Genomic DNA, 23,427 nt, shown 5'->3' with positions numbered 1-23,427 from the left:
CTGCAACCGCATCACTCCACTGCCCTCCCTCTCATTCACACACATGTACTCTGTCTTACTCCTACTGACTTTCATTCCCCTTCTCTCCAGCGCATATCTCCACCTTTCCAGGCTCTTCTCAACCTGCTCTCTACTCTCACCACAAATCACAATATCATCTGCAAACATCATAGTCCAGGGAGACTCCTGTCTGACCTCGTCCGTCAACCTGTCCATCACCACTGCAAACAGGAAAGGGCTCAGGGCCGATCCTTGATGCAGTCCAACCTTCACCCTGAACCAGTCTGTCGTACCTACTGCACACTTTACTGCCGTCACACTGTCCTCATACATGTCCTGCACCACCCTCACATACTTCTTTGACACACCTGACTTCCTCATGCAATACCACAACTCCTCTCTCGGCACCCTGTCGTACGCTTTCTCTAAATCCACAAATACACAATGCAGCTCCTTCTGTCCTTCTCTATACTTCTCCATCAACATTCTCAAAGCAAATAAGGCATCTGTGGTGCTCTTTCTCGGCATGAAACCATACTGTTGCTCACAGATGGTCACCTCTTCTCTCAGCCTGGCTTCCACTACTCTTTCCCATAACTTCATGGTGTGATTGATCAACTTAATTCCCCTGTAGTTACTGCAGGTCTGCACATCTCCCTTATGCTTAAAGATCGGTACTAGCACACTCCTTCTCCATTCCTCAGGCATCCTTTCCCCTTCCAGAATCCTGTTAAACAATCTGGTTAAAAACTCCACTGCCATCTCTTCTAAACATCTCCACGCTTCTACCGGTATGTCATCTGGTCCAACCGACTTTCCATTCTTCATCCTCTTAATCGCTGCTCTCACTTCCTCCTTACTAATCCTATCTACATCCTGCTTCACCAACTCCACATCCTCCAACCTTCCCTCTCTCTGATTTTCCTCATTCATCAGCTGCTCAAAATACTCCCTCCATCTTCTCAACACACTCTCCTCACTAGTCAACACATTTCCCTCTCCATCCTTTATTGCTCTAACTTGCAGTACATCCTTCCCAGCTCGGTCCCTCTGCTTGGCCAATCGGTATAAATCCTTTTCTCCTTCCTTAGTGTCCAACCTCTTATACAGTTCCTCATATGCCTTTTCCTTGGCTTTCGCCACATCCCTTTTAACCTGCTGCCGCATCTCCTTGTACTCCTGCCTACTTTTCTCATCACTCTGTCGATCCCACTTCTGTTTTGCCAACCTCTTTCCCCTAATGCTCTCCTGCACTTCCTCATTCCACCACCACGTCTCCTTGTCTTGCTTTCTATTTCCAGATGTCACACCAAGTACTTTTCTAGCTGCCTCCCTCATCACTCCTGCAGTAGTTGCCCAATCATCCGGCACCTCTTCACCACCACCAAGCCCCTGTCTGACCTCTTCCCTGAACCTCACACTACACTCTTCCTCCTTCAGTTTCCACCATCTTATTCTTCTTTCAAACCTTACATTCCTCCTCTTCTTCTTCGCCTCCAAAACCATCCTACAGACCACCATCCGATGCTGTCTAGCTACACTGTCCCCCGCCAACACCTTACAGTCTCCAATCTCCTTCAGGTTGCATCTCCTACACAGAAGATAGCATCTCCTACACAGTGCATCTCCTACACAGAACCTGTGTGCACCTTCCTCCACTCTTATACGTCACCCTATGATCCTCCTTCTTCTTAAAATACGTGTTCACCACTGCCATTTCCATCCTTTTAGCAAAATCTACCACCATCTGCCCTTCCACATTCCTCTCCTTAAAACCATACCTACCCATCACCTCCTTATCACCTCTGTTCCCTTCACCTACATGCCCATTAAAGTCTGCCCCAATCACCAATCGTTCTTTCCTAGGTACACCATCTACCACTTCATCTAATTCACTCCAGAATCTTTCTTTCTCCTCCATCTCACAGCCAACTTGTGGAGCATAGGCACTGATGACATTTATCATCATCCCTTCAACTTCCACCTTCACGATCATCACCCTATCAGAAACTCTCTTCACCTCCACTACACTCTTACTGTGCTCTTCCTTCAGAATCACCCCTACACCATTTCTCTTCCCATCCACACCATGATAAAACAGTTTAAACCCACCTCCAATGTTCCTGGCCTTACTCCCTTTCCACTTGGTCTCCTGAACACACAACACATCTACCTTTCTCCTCTCCATCATATCAGCTATCTCTCTCCCTTTACCCGTCATAGTACCAACATTTAAAGTACCAACCCGAACCTCTACTCTCCTACACTGCTCCTTTTCCTGCTGTCTCTGTAGACGCCTTCCTCCTCTCCTTCTCCTCCTTCGGCCAACAGTAGCCCAATTTCCACTGGTACCCTGTCGGCTAACGATACCTGTGGCGGTCGTTGTTAACCCGGGCCTCGACCGATCCGGTATGAAATTCTCATTTGTGATCCGCATATTTGATTTGGCACATGTTTTACGCTGGATGCCCTTCCTAACGCAACCCTCCCCATTTACCCGGGCTTGGGACCGGCACTAAGAGTACACTGGCTTGTGCCCCCCTAATGGCTGGGTTGATATGTTCTCTATGATATGTGAATTAAAAGCATATTCTTGCATTTTGATTTTATTTACATTTTACACAATGTCCCAACTCTTTGGATCGTATATGTATAGTTGGGTGTATGGATGCTCTGCTGTATTGTTGCCGTCTTGCAGCTCTAACCTCCAGGCTACATGCACTTAGAAGTATTTTCTATTCTAAATTGCCTCTAGTTGTGAATGGTTGTGTGAATGCAGCTCCAAAATATGGTGTCTATGGTGAATTAAAATTTGTGCCCAGTAATATTTTTTTTTATTTTTGATTAATTACTTAATTATTAATTTCCATTACATTAGAGAAGTGCATCAATCAATAGCATTTATAATGCAAATTTTAATGAGTTTGACTTTTAATGAGTTTTTTGCTAGTTGTCTTGCAACTAAAATTTACAGTCTCTATTTACATTTATAGCATTTGACAGATGCCATTATCCAGAGCAACATACAAAAGTGATTTTTTTTCCCATCAATAAACATATACTCTATAAGTGTTTACTAGGAGGCCCTTAGATACCAGTGCTGTGTTACACATTAATATAACAAAAAAAAATAGCCATCACATGCAATAATGTCTTTTCCACTGCAAATCTTTACTTTCTCTGAATGGTGAATTGGGCCAGTGAATCAGTTACCTGCAGTGCTATGATCAAATCACTAAAACAGTAGGAGACTATGAATACCATCAGTTACAAATTCGTATTATGGGGAGGTTCTTACAGTAAGAAACATTTTATCACACATTTTATTAAAGAAATTACAATGTGGTAATTTAAGTACTTGGTGAAGATGTAGACATTTAGTCATTTTTAGAACCTAATATTTAATTTGATAATCCTTTTAAAGAGGTCTTTACCTCAGATTTTTTTAAACCACCTGTGAGAATTTGTTATCTAGGCAGGTTCCATGGACTCAGAGATGAGTTTATACTGCTGTGGTGATTAAGGTGGTAAATACACCACACACTCAAGAATAAAAGATATCCGCAGTGGGAGTCTCAAAGAGGTCTTATTTTAGCCTAGAACACTAATACAAGATAAGAAATATGATGGAACACAGTCTCTAATGTTCAGTGTAGCACCTCCACCACAACCAGGTTTCTTGCACACAAGCATAGTATTCATCAGAATTATTTTCAAGTGATCTACATTAAAATAATTAGTAACCTAGTGTGGTTGGATGATCTGTCGTTTAGAACCTTAACTTGAAGTCAAATCTTCTGCCAACAATAATGTTAAACTTCTAAATCCTCTTTTCCTAAATGTTGTGGAAATGTGATTGCAATATGGACACTTAAGCTACTTTTGAAAATATAAAATATTACATTATAATATCTATTTAAAAATATCATATCCATGAAAAAAGGTTGTGGCTTATCTGATTTTTTTTTTGTGTAATTGATATATTGCTATTTTAATAGCCGTTTTTGCTGTCCCGATTATGCTGAGAGCTTTAGAACTTGTATAAAAAAAACTACTGGTAAGTAAATTTAGCTATAATCCGCTATATGTGTTCTAAAAAAATACAATTACCATCTACCTTCAACTTAAACTTCAAGAGTGAAGCTTAAGCAACATAATCTTTGTGTGACAACTACTGCTATAATTATGTGTTTACATGTAAAAAAATAAAAAAAACAGTATTCAAACCAAATTAATTGAAAACAACACATTTTCTTAAATGGTGTGTGTGCTTAATTAACCAGGGTTTATAATGACTTCCCCAACTTAAAGTACTCCTTTCTCATATTAAACCGAAAATCGTTTCACTACAGGTGTTACTTATGAAGACAGGCCTGATTTCAAAGTATTTTGGAAGCTAACTGTTAAGGCCTTTTAATATATTCACAATAGAAGTTATGCAGTTAGTGCAGTTGAGATATGCATCAAGCAATGGGAAATATCTTACAACATCACATTTCTTCTGTGAAAACTACTTTCCTATAGTCTGACTTTTATGAGACTGTTGGCATTGTCAAACATGTTTATGATGTGTGTGTCTTTACCTTGCATGGACATGTTGAGTTCACTGAGTTTCACAAACACATCAGCAAACATGTGCCCTACTGGTTCCTCAAACAAAACAGACTTCTCTTGCACATGTTTCTTCTTCTTCAAATTTTTTTTTTTTTTTTTTTTTTTTTTTTACATGTACAGTGGGTTGGGTTTGTATTATTATTTTATTATTTTTTATTATTAAAATGAAATCAATTTGACACCACCAGGAATTTCTCTACAACTGGGTATATGGCCACACTCAGTAACCAGGACAGAAGGTCTATTCTAACAAAGCTTTAACTTCAATGGTTTTATAGAGGATATGCAAGGAAATGAAAGGATATGCTTTGTGCCCAAAGTAATATGTAGAGATATACAGAACAAGAATAGTGGCTGTAAATGTAATCACAAAGTAGAAAATAAAGGGTTAAGGTACTAGTCTGTTAAAGTAAAAATGTTTAAAAGCTTTGTAAGCCCACTATATCTCGAGGTTGCATTACTCATTAGAGTATAAGGTTGCTTTAAAAAGCAATTATTAAAAATGCAATTATTGTTTATTTTATTAAATTTTTTATTTCATTCCATCCAATAAGAAGTAGTTTAAACAGATAATGGCAGCTCTGTGACAAGGCTGAAGTTCTACCAAAAGGTCTAAAGATTACAAGCTCATACCTGTACATGGTGCAATGAAGAGCACTGATATCAGTTTGCTACACTGTTATCACTTTATTCTTTCCACATTCCACTATTTCATATAAACATACAGTAAATGCAATATATTATAGAAATTCTTAATATCAGATGCAGATACATTTTATTTTATGCCTAAATTCTGTGCCATTATATTATACTAAGATCTTACGCTGATCTTTCTGAGTGAGTGTGCTAAGTTGTTGCTGAAACAGTCTCATTCTTGTATAATGGCTTTGCTGACAAATTCATTAACAAATGACAAGCAAAATGTTTGTATGATTCCAAATTCTTCAAATCTGCTGTTGATTAGACACATTAGGAAATTAGATGCTAATTAGAAAATTAGTCATTAGACAATTCTAACAGAAAATGGCATAATAAAGTGCATTGAACTTATTTTGGCCCAGTGAATCTAGAAATGTCTTAGTGGAGACAACGACACATTAACACTTGAGACCATAAAAATAAATTCAAGTCACGTCATAAAATAAAAAAGCTTTTATTGTCATTTCAACCATATATAGCTACAAATACAAATTCTCCATATAGCTGACACATTACACAGTGAAATGAAACAACGTTCCTCCTAAACCCTGGTGCTACATACAACAACAGCAATCAAAGAAAACACAGGGCTCAGGACTAGTAAGTGGCCTCGCCACATAAAGTGCATCGTGTGCAACCTGATGCAAAACAATGCAAAGGCAATACAGGACAGTGCAAGACAACACAAGACAGTGTAAGACAAATACACAAAATACAAAATAGCACCACCAGTAAACTTGTTGTATATTGCACATTGCGGTGTGCAATTTAAAATTTGTGCTAAAATTACTCGAAGGTGAGTACACTAAAGCTTTGGCAGAACTTGGCTTTAATTTAGTGAAAATGTTTTTTTTAGACCTTTACTAATCAATCTGCTAAGTTTCATTTATATTACATTTACGGCGTTTGGCAGACTCTCTTATTCAGGGCGACTTACATCTGAGCAGTTGATGGTTAAGGGCCTTACTCAAGGGCCCAGAAGTGGCAGCTTGGAGATGCTGGGATTTAAACTTGTGATCTGAGTCTTAACCACTGAGCAAACCCCCCTTTCACAGCTCCAACAGGCTGTAATATGGGCTGCAATGGACAGATGTCTATTCCATAATTAGTCCCTGTTTGCTGTTACAATAACCTCAGTTCTGCTGAAAAGATGCTTCATTAGAGTTTTGAGTGTGTTTGTGGAGATTTGTACTTGTTTAATAAAGTCAGGTACTGATGTAAGGTGAGACTCATATTCATGTGCTCATTATCTATAAACATGAAACAAGTGCAAAAACAATTGCGTGACAAGGTGTAGTTTGGTGCAATGGCTGATATGGCTAAAGATATTCCAGACATCATCTAGTTCTATTTTACATATCCTTCTTTTAAAAAAAATAAAATAAAGTTGAAAAATTTTTTTTTTAAAGCCTTATTTTTCTATTGTTATGTTTAAATAAAATCACTAGGTGGTGCTATTTGCTAGCACTATGATGATCCTGGCGGGAACAAAATCATATTGAGTGTGATTACTGGGTTTGGTAATTGTACAGGACAGATAAATTAGTATTCTTTCCGCTATTTACCACTATTTATACACATTATATTATATTTGTTTACAGCATATATACGCATTGTTGTGATACTACTGCTGTGTAACAAATAATTCTAATTACATAAAATATATAATAATTGTAACAACAATAATAATACAATATGCATTATACAATATATTATTATAAACAGTACAATAGAATGTATTATTATTAATAGTATATAGAATATATTATTTTTAACAGTATAGATCATCATTGTCTGCATTTTGGATGCTGAAAAGCTGTTTTTCTATTTTCTAAGGACAATTGATTTTTCATAAAAATTCTGCTGAAATGCCTCAACAAAGAATAAATGTTCCAACATAATATATACAATACTATAAAGATTGGCAGAGAGTAATAAACTGTAAACCTTTGGTGCAACAACATTTATTTCAAAGTGCATTATTAGTCACAGGTACACGTTGTGCAGTTTCATAAGGACTTTAGCTGGTACGTTTTATTGCATCTTGGAAAATCTGCCACAGCTGTTCTGGAAACATTGTGGGACTTTTTCTTTTTCTGCATGAACCCAGCAGTCGTTATTATTTTTTGGAGGAAAGTAAAATGTTCTGTACAAACTTGTGCAGAGTAAGAAAACAGACATCTTTAGCAAACTCTGTTTTCAAATAGATTTTTTTAAATATGAAAAGATTTTTTTAATATGGCAAAAAAAAAAAAAAAAAGGATGTAGAATGTATGTATTGTGTTTTACGGATGTGCATCTGCTTAACTAGGGCAGATCTATTTAACATCTCAAGGCAAAGACAACGATAAAACACATTAAAGAAACATGCAATGCAATATAATGCAATGGAAAAATATGATGCTATGCAATTTAATATGGTGCAAATATTTGGCTTTTATTTCTTTGGTTCATACAAACAGACATTCATAAATTTTCTTAAGTGCCTTCTGACTTCTAATGCATTGCCCTTTCACAAAGAGCCCTTTGCAGTGCAATAAAAAAAAAGATGAAATAAAACCAGATGTTCTTTTTCTTTTTTCAGGAAGATGCAGCTCTACCTCTGCCATGTTAATCTATATTCTTTATGACTCTCAGGACACGCCTCGATCTCCATAGTGTTGTGATACGTCATATTTATAACATTGTTTACTTTTATGCCGATGCACCAATTTGAATCTATAAATCTTACCCTCCCTACCATGTTTATTACTGTATCTTGTGTTTTTAAAATTGAAAGTTGGAAGGAATACTTGAGTGGCAATACTGAGCTTTATTTCTTCCTCCTAAGCTCCAACTTTTAAGTCTTTGTTTCCTTATGTCTTTTTATAAACTATGCTAACTGATGACTTACTGTATATATGAAACTCTTGAATCTCAAATAATTCTATGGATAAAGAATTCTTCAGTCAACTATACTTACATTTTCATGTTCACATTTAGGACCACGCTCAGAAGAATAAGTATTTAAAAAAACTAACTTTATAATCCATATGTCCATGACACATGATCATTTACTTTTTTTGCAGTTGTTGTAAAACCATGTTAGTTGAATATGCTGGCTGAAATATCTATTCATTAGTTGATTCAGGACAAAAGAAGGGTAGACAGAGCAGAAGATAAAACAGATAGAATTTTGCTGTAATTTTGCTGCTCATTTAGTTAGTAGATGGCTGTAAAATAAACAGGCTATGATATGGGACATAGCTTTAAAAGTGTCACTTGTTTGTTTTGGCACTGAATCTACCCAGAAAAAAAGGTTTCAATATTTAGTACCACTGCAATTTTGATCTCGAATGGCTTGAAAAATCAAGCTGTGATGGCAAATTCCAAATGTCACACTCCAGCACCCTGTTGGCTTATAATGAGATTAGCAACATGCCAACATTATATCACAAAGTTACACTTGAATAAAGCCCTAAATCTCCTAATAAGAAAACATTGGTAGGAAGGAATTTTCAGATTTAGTATTTCATAACTGTTGCAAGTATAGAGCATGACACGGCTCAAAAGCTATTACAAGGAACACTGTAATGCAAATGAAATATTGATGTTTTGTTTTATGGTGGCATCTGCACTATGTGGTCATGAAATATTAAAACATGGCAGGGGGAGACGCAGTCTATATTTCAGATGTGTGTTTGAGAGACATGAAATAAAACATAGCTATGCAAAGAAACAGAATGAGACAGAAAAGGGAAGAAAATGAATATAATGACGATTGTAAATCCTGTATAGTAGAATAAAGAAAAGGAAAGTGACATTACTGTAAATGTAGCATTTTGTAATGTTTTTATGATTGGCTGATTGATTCAAGCTAATTGTGATTCAGTTTTGGCAAATATTTGCAGGAACTGTACTGAGATATTGTACAAATAAGTAGTATTGTACAAATAAGCACAATTATTCCAGTGTTTTAATGTTCTTATGAAAACAGATTCAACTATTCAATGTTTTGGTGAGCAAGGTTTTGGGACAGATCATTAAAAATATATTATAGTAAATTGTATCTATCATTTGATTGCATATGAATTTCTTGCAAAAATCGATTCCAACTGATGGTTCACTGACATCACCAAACTGTTGCATTCTGCTGCATTTTTTTTAATGCTTTGCTATGGCAGTTTCATTTTGTTAAAACTCCATGTTGTTTCATTTTGGGAGTTTTTCCTGTCAGATCTTTCTGCAGGAGCTGAAATGTATATTCAATTGTGTTTGTGAATTTGTTGAGTGACTTGACCAGTCTAAAACATTCTTGGGACATTGTCTTGCTGCATGATGAAATTACTTCAATTTGATTGAATGTATTTCTTTGTAAATCAACATGCAACATGTTTCTGTAGACTTCGAAATTGAATCTGTTGTTACAAACACAAGGTACATAACCAATAAAGATAAACCTTCTCCTCCATCCATAAACCTCCTCCTGCCTGCAATCTTTTCTTCACTTCTCTAACACACTCTCCATTACTTTGCACTGTTGACCCCAGGTAACTGAACTCCTCCACCTTCACCTCTTCTCCCCGCAACCGCACCACTCCACTGCCCTCCCTCTCATTCACACACATGTACTGTCTTACTCCTACTGACTTTCATTCCCCTCCTCTCCAGCATGTTCCAGAAGCAGCCATGCAGGCCCAATCATTAGCACTGCCTAGAATGTGGTTAACTGATGAGCTCAAATGAGAAACTTACAGAGACTAATTTATGAATTTTAAATTTAAATTCAAAATATGTTTGTTTCTGGAAAGCTGCTTTAGGAAAATGACCACAATTAAAAGTGCAAAACAAATGAAAATAAATGAGATATTTTGAATGTTTTGGACCATGAGCAGAAGTTTTTTTGACATTTTCATTTGACACTTGTTTCCAGACCTTTCCAGCTTTTTGTGGCACCTCAGTGTATTTTCAATTTCTTTGCAAAATTCAATCTGGTTGTTCGATTCTTACTGCTGATAAGTGGCTTGCGTCTTGTATGGCCTTTCTGTTCACAAAGTCTTCTTCGACAAACTAATCTGATTTCCATTCATGGTGGGATTTTTATAAGCATGTTTTAGTGTTAGCGATAAAAATTTGAATATTAATGTTTACTCTCATTATTGACACAATAAAAATGATGAATAACAAGTAATCAAAATGTTAACAGTTTTAGCAGTTATTTGGAAAAAATGTGTTGAAATGTTACTTTCTGACTGTCCTCTACATCTGCCTCCTTCAAACCAATTACCTGCATGTCTTCCCTCACCACATCCATAAATCTCCTCCTTGGCCTTCCTCTTCCTCTTCCTCTAATAAACAAATTTCTAATCCTGTCCATCCTCGTCACTCCCAACGAAAACCTCAACATCTTCAGCTCTGCTACCTCCAGCTCCACCTGCTGTCTTTTACTCAATGCCACTGTCTCTAATCCATACAACATCGCAGGTCTCACCACAGTCCTATAAACTTTCCCTTTTACTCTTGCAGATACCCTTCTATCACAAATCACTCCTGTCACTCTTCTCCACCCACTCCACCCTGCCTGCACTCTTTTCTTCACTTCTCTAACACACTGTCTATTACTTTGCAATGTTCACCCCAGGTACCTGAACTTCTCCACCTTCTCCACCTCTTCTCCCTGCAACCGCACCATTTCACTGCCCTCCCTCTCATTCACACACATGTACTCTGTCTTACTCCTACTGACTTTCATTCCCCTTCTCTCCAGCATGTACCTTCACCTCTTCAGGCTCTTCTCAACCTGCTCCCTACTCTCACCACAAATCACAATATCATCCATGAACATCATAGTTCAGGCTAACTCCTGTCTGACCTCGTCCGTCAACCTGAAGTAGATCTACATGTGCTATACTAAAACAGACATATGCTTCAACAACTAAACAAATTGTTATTAGCTATACATTATATATTCCCAGGATATGCTTGAATCTATTGTGAATCTGGCCATGAACAAATGAATTAATAAACAAATGAATGGATGAATGAATGAATGAATGAATGAATGAATAAATGAATGAGAAAAGATGAGAGCTGTGTGGAGGAAAGAACAAAATAAACAAGGCAAAAAAACTAAGGTCTTTTTTGTGCAAACATGGAGCAGTAGTTGGTGTGTTATTGTGTTAATTGTTAAATATATTCTTGCTGGGGAAATTGCTAAATGTCTAAATGTGTAATATCTTCTGCAGCTCACTTTCAAATAGCATGCACAACATTAATAAGAGTTGCGGGTGTGGGTTGTGATCTTATCAGCACAAAAATATAGTCTTCCATAGAGCATGCATAATTTTCTACATGTATAACATATAAAATGGCTATAACCAGATATTTGCTTTGCCCAGAACAAAACAAAATTATAGTAACTAGACTAAGGAGTCTTACAATAGTAATGTTTGTGAGATAAGCTAAAGAGGACTTAGAGACTAGACTTCACCCAAATGGACCCTCCCCAGGGTTGTTACCAGTAAACAAAGAAAGAAAGAGCTTAATGTTTGGTTGATGGAAGGATATAAACTAGGCCACAGTGAGGTGCCGTGAGTCAATTCCCCTCTACATTTTAATATTTTTGATAGCTCGTGCAAATATACATAGCAATCCGAGTTCAATTATGGCTTTAAAAGAAAGATGGTGGGAGAAGAACTTAGATATATGTAAATTCAGCACCTAGATCTGTGCCTAATGCTTCTGAATACCATACCTGCAATTCGAAATGATCAAGTTCATCATAATGCTCCACTGATCCTTCATCATAGAGGTCGCAAATGTACAAAGAAGCAAAAGTCTTTTTTGGATTAGGATTTGGATTAGTCATGGTTTCTGTTTTATTAGACACTTCTAGCATACATGTGAATGCTTACAATACACTCATGTAGACAAGTCTTTTGCATCTTTAAACCTACACAATCTAACAGCCTTGATGAAATGTTCGTCTGTTTATTGAAGAAAGCCTGAGAATGAAATGCAAACACTATAAACTGCATAGACTTTACAACTCAACCTTGTCCAAGATCCAACTCCAACTCATCTCAACTATGAGACTACACTAATGCCCCATCAAACTGGTGACCTGAGAGGGAACTCCCATGCAGATAATGGGTCAACTTGACCTACAAGATATTTAACACTGGCTGTATTCAGCGATACCTCAATTGACTGCCAAAGCCTCATCTGACTTCTATGACTGTGGACCCCCAGATGTTCAGCCATATCATTCATTACTGTAATTTTTTTTATTGATCCCTAAATTCTGTTGCCAGAATGGCAATGCTGGTCAATAAGATATGACTGGCTGTCATCAGATATGCCTGTGTGATATGTTCATACATGCAAATGAATAAAATAGTGGACAATAAAAGGCTTAAACTTTAACTAGAGCAAAATCTCAGTGAGATTCTGGCCTGACCTACCACCACTACCCAGGTAAAGACATACTGCAAGTGGTGCAAATGAATCTGAAAACAAGGCAAAACAAAGCTGGCTGAGGTCTGTGCTAAACTAAAGGTTGATCCAGTCAGTCCTTGGCAAAAGGTTACTAACTGTTTATGAACAATGTGCAGGTATCAATACACTGTAATCACTGGTCATTGTGGTCAGATGTGGGCGAATTGTATCTAGCAATTTCTTAGCATTGTTAATATGGCTATGTGCATTCCTTCCTTGTGAACTAATCTGCTTACCAAAATAGCTTTCATAGTGTCACTGGGGATATCCATCATGCAAAACTGAAAAGCATCCTGAATTTGGTTTCACTAATAAAACTCAAAGCCTCACCCATGTTGATCTTAGACTTAGATGGTACAGTTCTGTTAACACCAAGTTACAGAGTATTTTCAGAGAGGCAACTACCAAAGGCCAGCTCACAAATGCAAGTGAATATGCAGAGACAGTAATTGCCTACATAAATAATTTAAAGCAGAAGTTCAGGCAGACACACTCAGGTCCTTCTATGCACATTTGAAAGCAATAAACACTGTGGGAAGGAAATTCACAAATCACTAGGATGACCAGGTACTTGCCTTCGGTGAATTTGAGAAGGCTCCAGAGTAACCCTTGCAAAACCATACTGTAGCAGGATAAATTCTCAAGGACTGCACAGATTTGTTGGCTGACTTTCTAAAATAACATTAACATTTACCTGAGCCAACAGTAATTTAACTGTATCTAAATCTACCTCAATCTTATAGGTGCCAAAGAAGTCAGCAGTGTGAAACCTTAGGTCTTAGTAACACTTACACTAGTAATCATTAAATGCTTAATTGGCATGGTCATGAGTCACCCCTCACGAGTTTGCATACAGCCCTAAACGCTCCATAGAGAATATAATCTCTGATACTATTGTCCCTAGCACAGACCTACCGTAACAAGAAGAATGCTTATCTTAAAATGTTGTTCAAAGACTTCAGTTGAAAACCATCATTCCCTATCAGCTGATTGATAATCACTTTGCCCTGTGTAGTGGCTAGCTGACTTCCTCACAGGGAGATCACAATCAGTTTGGGTTAGCAGATTCCCACTATCATTAGCCTGAGCACTAATACATGCTCACCCCACATGTTCAAAAAGAGTATTTTAGGTCATCCACAAATGCAGGCTAAAGCTCTGTCATACGAAGAAGAAACTATATGTAAACATGAGCCAATAACGTCACCATCTTCTCTGGGCCAAAGCAAAGGAAAAGTGGAAAAATATCCTTTTGGAAATAAAGATTTTCAAGTTTCTGGACTAAGAAGGTGAGGGACCATCTGACTTGCTATTAGTGCTCTGTTTTTTTTTTTTTTTTTTAAACTATCAATTACCACAAATGAAACATTTTATATGTTTTTCATGTTCTGTTGGTGCATTTGCAAATCATTGCATTCTGTTTTTATTTATATCTTACCCAGCATCACAACTTCTTTGGAATTGTAGGTGCCTGAGATCCTGTAGTGCTGCTCGAATTGTACCACCTTCTCTCAGGGTAAGAGGTAAGTATACGTCAAGGCTCTATTCTGTTCTGGCATTGAGGTGGTGGAATTAACTTCCCCTGGATGTCCAAACAGCAGAGGCCCTGGTTATCTTCAAGTGATGGGTGAAGACATACCTTTTTCTGAAACACGTAAACTAATACTTTCTAAGCTTTGTTTAAAAAAAAAAAAGATTCTTGATCTGAAATTTGTAATCTAGCATACCAGTGTAGATTTATTCATTGATAGAGACTCAAAGCACTTTTGTACGTCGCTCTGGACAAGGGCATCTGCTAAATGCAGCAAATGTAAATGTAAACCCGTTCATTTGTAATCTGTTAGTAGGCTTTTCATAACACATTAGTAGGCTTAGTTAGTAAGCTTTTCATAACACACAAAAATATATATATTAGGCACTTACAGGAACCTGGGAATCATTCCTTTTATTAAGACGAATTTGTGTAACAGGCAAATACAGACAGTCTGAACTTGACACAAGCAATTATATCACATCGACCATCAGCATCCAGCCAAGCACAAAGAGAGAATAAAAGCAGACATTACATCATTCTACAAGTGTAAAACAAAACAAAAAAACTACCATTTAGGAAAGAATGCAGTAAGGTCCAAAAGTATAAGTTTACTTCCTAGAACAAGTAGTACCCATAGCAACATTAGACACTTTGAATCAACAACAACGACAACAACAATAACAGTGGAATTTAAAATAAATAAAAGGTATGGTTTTATATCATTGGACAAAATAAATAATATAATCAAAGTACATTTAATTTTTAAAAGAGTTTGGTTATCCAAACAATATACACACTTATTTCTTTGTAATGCATTGTGGAATGTAAAAGAGTCAAAATGTAAAAGAATGTAAAAAAGAATGTAAAAAAGAATGTAAAAGAATGTAAAAGAGTCAAAATAAAACATCTGTTTGTAGTAACTTTGTCTTTTGGTCCCTAAAATCAATGTGTGGCCGAACATCCTTATTAATGTAATTTGATCATAATTTCATTATAAAATAATCATAAAAAAAATAAATAAATAGGAAGATAAAGAAGAAGAGAAAAAACAGGAGAAGGAGGAGGAAGGTAAAAAAAATGGGATTGTATGGATTATCATTACATCATATTACTTAGCACTTTTGGCCATTTACGACATTTTATTTAATTGTTTGTTTGTTTTTCTCTTTGTTTGTTTTATTTTACAGTTTTACAGTTATTTCACAGTAAGAAACACTTTAGTTGATTCTGATGGTTCCAGTTTGGGATAATCAAGCACCAATGTTTTGACCCTACAGTATATTTTGCTTAAAGAAATATATGAAAATACTGTCTGCCTTATAAAAGGGTAAAGAACCTTCAGGTTCTTTGTTTGATGTAATTTTCTTAGACTCCTACTGAATACTTGTCCCTTGTTTATAAATGCATACGATGCACAATCATTTATTGGGATATTTTATATGTTGCAATATTCAGCTAATAAAAAAAAAAAGCATTTGGATACCAAAATCCAAAAATAAAAAATAAATAAAGCTGGCATAATTGGAGTGAAAATAAAAGAAAAATGAATTTCACTGAAGTTAGAGGAGGTTTTGAAGTAGTGGTCGCTGCAAATAAAAAGGCAATTATGGAAAACAGAACCAGAAACAAAATCACAATGATTTTCTTCTTACCTGTAGTTAAATGAATTTAAGTGTAATTGACCAAGATGCTAAACACTGAAAAGCATATTGTATTCACATTCACACAAAATTATTACTCAAACATTCTGTTAAATGTCTACATTTATGCATAATAAGACTATATAAGGTAAATATGATATATATTTTTTTATTCTTAGCATGGATATTGTTTGCTTTTGTATAATTATTTTAAAGCATTTAGTATACTTATTTTATTCTGATTGACTTATAAAATAATTATTTAATGATGAAAGATATGATCCCATTAACTCTGAGGACAGGCTGGTCTGGCTCAGTTGACAGAAGATTTATTATAATAATATACAGTATCTCACAAAAGTGAGTACACCCCTCACATTTCAGCAACCAAGGGACAATAGTATAGAAATGAAACTTGGATATATTTTAGAGTAGTCAATGTGCAACTTGTATAGCAGTATAGATTTACTGTCCTATGAAAATAGCTGGCAACAAAAGTGAGTAAACCCTAAGTGATAAATCTGTACGTCGCTTAACCATGCAAATCCATATAGATAATCATGTTCATGTTTTTGTCTGCTTGACAGGACTATACAAATTTGTGTATCTTGTATTAGAGCAGTTAGAATTAGGTTTTTGAGTGCAATTCTCTCATACTGTCAAACATCTCAACAACAACCTGTACAGCTCTGGTGAATTCCATGCCCAGGAGGATTAAGGTAGTGCACACAAAATATTGAAACTTTGGGCACAGTTTTGACATGTTCACTTAGGGTGTACTCACGTTTGTTGCCAGCTATTTTGACATTAATGGCTGTACATTTTTTTATTTTCAGAGGATGGCAAATCCGCACATTAACTACTCTAAAATATATGCAAGTTTAATTTTTATAGCATTGTCCCTTGAGGAGATCTACTAAAATGGTTGCTGAAATGTGAGGGGTGTATTCACTTTTGTGGGATACTGTATTATTCATACACTATATTACATTGTAACTTTAAATATAGTAATAATAGTGAGCCAAAAGAAATCCTATTTCTGCCTATCAACTGTCTCTATTCCAGGAAGGCAAAAGAGGTTTATGAATGTGGTGAGGGAAGACATGCAGGTGGTTAATTTGAAAGAGGCAGATGTAGAGGACAGGAGGCTATACCAGATAAAACATTTGATCAATTGTAGCTTTACCTGAAAAGACACAACTGTGGCTTACCGGTCTGATAGCTCACAGTCAAGTTTATTTTTGGATTTGAGTTTGTAACATGCTAAAGATCGCTTAGTAATTAAAAACTAATGTCACCTTTCACCTGTCATAGCTACTTTCTGATCAGAAAATAATAGCAAATCTTTAATTATTCTTGTTATCTAGCTGACCAGATGTGTTATTGGGCAAACAGTAGAAGCACTGGCACCTTTCCTGAATCCATTGATAGGTAAGACAAAAACTGATAAACAATATTGATTAGATACATTTCATAAGTAGCATGCTAAAAGTAATGTATAATGAAATACAAATAATTTATTATTATATTACTATTGCAATATAAAAGAGCTATCCCATCCAGGCTGTATTCCCAGGATGTACTCTACATTCACATCAACACTAACCAGAATAAAGCAATTACTGAAAATGACAAAGAATAAATAATAATAATAAAACACATAGGCATTACTAACAGACATAAACACTATATATGAACACGTGTTTCTAAAAAGTAGCACCTGTACACGGCCCCTGACACGTACACATACCGATTAATGTGAAGATCATAAAGTTATAAACATTCCGACCATAATGCCTGTGTTGCTAAATCTTCATGCAAAACACATCTCACTACTAGTCACAATCACAAAAATGTTCCATATTACCTCTTATAGAGCATCAGTTACACTGCATGTAAAAACATTAATGCTGAGTGGATGTCAGCTTTGATATGTTAGTCAGTATGTTAGCACATCTTTGAAGGGTGTCATTCTTTCTTTGCCTTATAGCAGTCTTTGGTCCAAAAGGCCACATTGTTTTACATACACTGATGGGGCTTTAGGAATGGCAGGTTCAAGTAAAATGTCAAAAGATTATAACTTTACCAACAGTCAATGCCCTTATTAGCTTATAACTAATTAGCTCATTTTGTTGAGTACTTTAATTATCTTATCTTTGCTGTTGCACAGGTATGTTGTCAATAATCAAATAATTATTAGCTAAAAGGTAAGCTAAAAGATAGATAGATAGATAGATAGATAGATAGATAGATAGATAGATAGATAGATAGATAGATAGATAGATAGATAGATAGATAGATAGATAGATAGATAGATAGATCGATCAGAGACAGAAACAGAAACAGGAATAGAGAGAGAACTATACATAAATAGGTGGCAAGGTGGTAAAGCAGGTGGCACCTCAATTCTCCAACATATTTTGAAAGTTACTGACCATACGGTGTTTTATGTGTTTGCTCGATGTCCATGTTGTGTTCTTCTTTCTACTTACACCTCCTGAAACATGCTGGGTGCAGGGCTTGGCTATGTTAAATTGTCTTTGTAAATGTGTGTGCAAACGTGAGTGCATTGTGCCCCATCCAGGTATCTCATCCATTGTCTTTTCGTAGCTTGTTTTTGACCAGCATAACATGGTTAATGACTGCTTAAAATATGATTCAGTGAATGAGGTGGAAGAGGGTAACATTATAGAGCACCTGGTGCCCATTGCTCCAGGCGTAGAGTGCACGATCCCTTGGGTTGTAATCCAACATCGAGATGTGAGAGTATTTATTCTGAAATGGGACATCAATGTACTCATAGGAAGAGGAGTTGGTGTGGTAAGCATAGTAGACCTTTGTTCCTCCAGCATACCCATTGGTTACATAGAGTGTGCCACAGATCATAAAGGATTCACCTGCACTGCGTTTGGGATGATTGGTTGTCCATGACTTAATGATCTGTAGGGTGACAGGATTGAGTTTGCTGATGACAATGTTGCCTGCATTTTGATTTGTGGCATAAACGGCCCAAAGCCCACGTTCATCCACCATTAGGTCAATGTCAGAGTGGCCACCCCATGCATAGTGGTACATATTGTTGTACCCAGCGCTGTCCAGCCTCTGGGTCTTGCTGATGGTGGAGGTCCTCAAGTCAAACTTGATGATAACATGACTCTGGAACTTGCTGAAATAAATTGAGCCATTATAAACCACTTGGCCTGTTCCAGACCAAGGGTGTGGCAGGCGGTGGGATGTGAAGTTGTCTGACTTCATAAAGTCTGACATTGAATGATACTCTCGCACAAATCGATTGTTGTGGTACCCGTCCATATAATATACCTGCAGATAAAAACATAACACATGGCATAAACTAACGATATTAAATTCTTAAACAACAACAGGGATAAAAATGTACTTAGTCTTGGAACCTAAAATGATCATTCGAAATAAGTTTGGATCTGAATCACCCTGCCTTGTGTAAATAAATCCCACCAAAATCCTACAAGCAAATCGCAAGGGGGAAGAAATCTGAGAAATAGAGAGAATGTACATACAAAGTACAACACCAATTTAAAAACCAAATTCAAAAAACAAAAACAAAACAAAAAACACAGAATGCAATAAACTAATTTTATTCACAATAGAACACAGAAAGCATATCAAAAGTTTAAACTGAGGAAACACAACAGTTTATAGAAAAAATAAGAATTTTTCATTTTAATGGCTGCAACAGATCTAAGAAAATTTGGAACTGTGCAATGAAATTCTGGAAAAGAAAGTGTTGCGAAATTGAAACAGTTGAAGGAACATTTTTCAGCTGAAGTAACATGATTGGGTATAAATAAAGTCTAAAAGAGTTGGAGTCCCTCAGAAGTTTACCAAACTACAATTTCAGAATAATATTCCTCGACATCTGATTGCAAAGACTTTAAATATCTCATCAGCTAGAGTAGATAATATGGTGAAAAGATTCCAAGAATCTGAAGAAATTGCTATGTGCAAAGGATAAGGGAAAAAGTCAATAGTGGATGCCTGTGATCTTCTGACTCTCAGGTAGGACTGCAACAAAAATAAGTATGCTTCTGTAATGGAAATCACTGCATGGGTTTAGAAACATCTACAGAAATCATTGTATGTGGAAATAGTTATTATTTAATGCAGTTTAAAGCTCTATCATTTAAAGACGAAGCCATATGTGATCATAAAAAATCCAAAAATAATGCTGTGTTCTCTGGGCCATAGCTTAAAATGAGCTGAGGCATAGTGGAAAACTGTTCTATACTCAAATTAATTGAAATTAGAAATTATTTTTGTGTCTGGACTTAAGAGCAAAGGCACCATCCTGCTTATCATTAGCACTCAGTTTAAAAGCCTGCATCTCTGGTGATATGGAGGTGCATTAATGCCTATGGACTGGGCAGCTTGGACATCTGAAAAGGCATTATCAATGTTGAAAGGTATATACAGGTTTTAGAGCAACAAATGTTTCAGACAGAGGAGATGATACACAGTGGTAAACTTGTCCCTGATTTAACTTTTTTTTTAGACGGGTTGTGGCTAACATTACCTTATTTTTCCTGTAAAATGGCAAATTTCCTCATTCTATTGTGAATAACATATGGGATTATGAGATTTGCAATCGCTGCATTCCATTTTATTTACATTTTACATATTCCCCAACTTTTTTGGATTTGGGGTTGTACAGCTTCATCAAGTCATTCTCTATTACCCACAATAGACTGTGGGAGAAAGAAAGGGAAAGATAATGACAACAGGAATACTAGTGCAAATATAAAATATGCTGCTTGTGTGCAAGTTTTTATGTTTGCCTATACACTAGTTTAATGATTTGCCTTAAAATTTGGTTAGCATATATGCTCTATGCTTGCTTTTGTTTTATAAAATGCCATCCCAGCATTACTTTTGCAAAGCTGACTGTTTTTCTACAAGAGTGTATCTATGAGAAAGCACTTATGAGTGCTACTATGCAGGCTTGGTTAGGATCTGCAAAACTGTCTTGATTTATATTTTGTTGCTGGATGTTCCAAACACAATTAAAAAGCAACAATCTGTAGGGGCTATATAGCATAATTAATTCAACTTGTTCAGATATCTTCGACTCCATAGCTCCACCAAGAATAAGAAAAGCACAAATTAAAAACTAAGCCCTAGTTCTCTAAGGAAATATCTCTAAGGATACTCTTAGGTAAAAGTGCAGAGCAATAAAATGCAAATCTCATATGAAGAATTAAAAGATACTATAACATTGCATCAGCACTCAATTAAAGCAACAAAAAAAAAAAGGCAATTATTTTTTAGAGTAGATCTTTGAATTTTCCCAGTGCCCCAAGACCCTTTTTAGGACTATTAATGCAGTATTCAACTCACTGGAGACTCCATACCTTGAAGAGACCCTTACATTTTCTTTTTGACAAAGTTAAAACCCTAGATCTTTTACAATTTTATGAGCCTCTTGAATTCATCCAATACTTCTCTTCCCTGACTCATTAAGTGCAGTACAAGGTGAGTCAATATACAAGTGCTATTTATCCATGAACCTGAAACATGTGGCAGAATTGTAATCCTGACACTGTCAAGTCAGGTAAGCAGAGATAGATGCAGGAAGGAATGCAAATGCAGGAAGGAATTTATTGAAAACAAACAATCACAAATACGAAAATCTAAATCCCAAATTGTAATATGTGCACACACAAGTTTGTGCACACAAAAAAATCTAAAGAATCAAAAACCTGATAGAAATAGGGACCAGAAAAATAAACAGAAGAATGTTCAGGAATGTACAATGGTCATAATCAAAATGGCTAAGGAAGAATCAAGGTGTTGCAATGGCCCAATGTCCAGACCTCAACCAGAATGAAATACTGTGACAGGACCTTCAGAGAGTTATGCATAAAGAATTGCCAGCAAAAAGTAATAAACCAAAGCAAAGTTGTAAAAAAGAGTAAGCCAGCATTACATTGCAATATACAGCACATGATTAGTTCAGGTTATTGCTGCTAAAGATATTTTTTTACAAGCTAAGTATCATAAGGTGTACTACATTTTTCCACACATGGCTTTTTCATTCTAGCTTGAATTTTGAAAGAAAAAATAATGACATAGTGTTGTTCATCTGAGGTTTAATTTACCAAAACCCCTAAGACCTGATAAGAGCAGATGATTTTTATGATTTTATGATTTATTTTGTATGATTTTTATGTGCTGATATATAAAACTATAGAATTCAAAGAGACTGTCTTTTCATTATCATGTACATCAGTGTACATCATCTTTAGCCGGGAGCCTTGCCTATGGTTACATTTTGGGCCCTGTTTTGTTCTCTTTATGTTTACTCCCACTGGGTTAAATCTAGAAATACAGAATTTCATATTACTGGTCTGCACTTGTACTTACCTTGGAAAAACCTAAGGCTATCCTTTTTAAATATTTTATTGCATTACAGATTAATGTGATGGCTAACAATAAACTTCCACAAGCTAAACATGTAGTCATTTTTGGTCCTGAGAGCGCTCACATTTTTTGTTACAACTTAAATGATTTTTTCTGCACAAAAACCTTGTGGTAATTTTTTTTTAAAATCTCAAACAAACGAATACATTTTTTTCTCACCTGAGACATATTAGCATATTTAAATCTTCCCTTATGTTTAAATACAGTATTTTAAGTTTTTATTATAACATAGCTTGAATAAGAGACAGTATTTCTCCAGTCTTGGCATCCATAACACTGGCTTCTGGTCAAGTACAAAATCAATTTTAAAATTTGACAGTGTTTTAAGGCTGGTCTGGCTTCACAGTACATCAGTGATATGATTAGCCCTTATATATCAGATGGGGCACTTCGATCTACTAATAAATTACTGCTAAATGGCCCACTTTCAAGATTAATAAACAATAATAGCAGAGTATTCTTCAAACACTATGGAATACACTACATTTTAGAGTAATATCTACAACTAAACAAATTAACAAATTACATTATTTTCTCCTTGGCATATGACTATCCATGTGTTTACTTAGTAATTTTAATAGTGATTTATACTTTGTCTATTTTATTATATTTTAGTCTTTATCTTTTATGTTACCCTGTCTTGTTACCCTGTAATGTTTTCTTAATTCCTCTCAGCTGTACAGCACTTTGGTCAGCTTCAGCTTCTTTAAAATCTTCTAAATGTTCTAGACATAAATTGAAATTGATTTGGGCTAAGATTCTCAGGGTTGCAGGAATAGATTGCCTTCTTCAATTCAGACCCCAACTTTTCAATACCATTAAAATCTAGAGACTGAAGAAGGGAATGCACTGTGGATATGTGTGGAGCAGCAGTATAAAGTGGATCTTCTCATCAGAGCAATATGTCTGAAATCAGTGTGCATTTTACTCGATTGTAACTACTCCCATAAACGGTACCTAGAAGCACCTACTGACTGCTCTATGCAGGATCCCCAGGTTAATGTCAAACAG

General features: G+C 35.9%; 1 protein-coding gene across 2 annotated transcripts in view; it reads right to left on the bottom strand.

The window, feature by feature from the left end:
• Positions 1-16,876: 16,876 nt before the first annotated feature.
• Positions 16,877-23,427, bottom strand: part of olfm1b (olfactomedin 1b) — a 43,046-nt gene continuing 36,495 nt past the window's right edge. The window contains exon 6 of one of the 2 annotated variants that reach the window (XM_083565179.1): positions 16,877-19,284. In XM_083565179.1, coding sequence (XP_083421305.1) covers positions 18,622-19,284 — 663 coding nt within the window. In that variant the 3' untranslated portion in view covers positions 16,877-18,621. The remainder of the gene's footprint in view (positions 19,285-23,427) is intronic. The other variant, XM_083565180.1, reaches the window with a different exon arrangement.

This window comes from Silurus aristotelis, assembly GCF_946808225.1.
Source record: "Silurus aristotelis genome assembly, chromosome: 16".
NCBI classification, from domain to species: domain Eukaryota; kingdom Metazoa; phylum Chordata; class Actinopteri; order Siluriformes; family Siluridae; genus Silurus; species Silurus aristotelis.
This window is presented reverse-complemented; position numbering and strand designations above follow the sequence as displayed.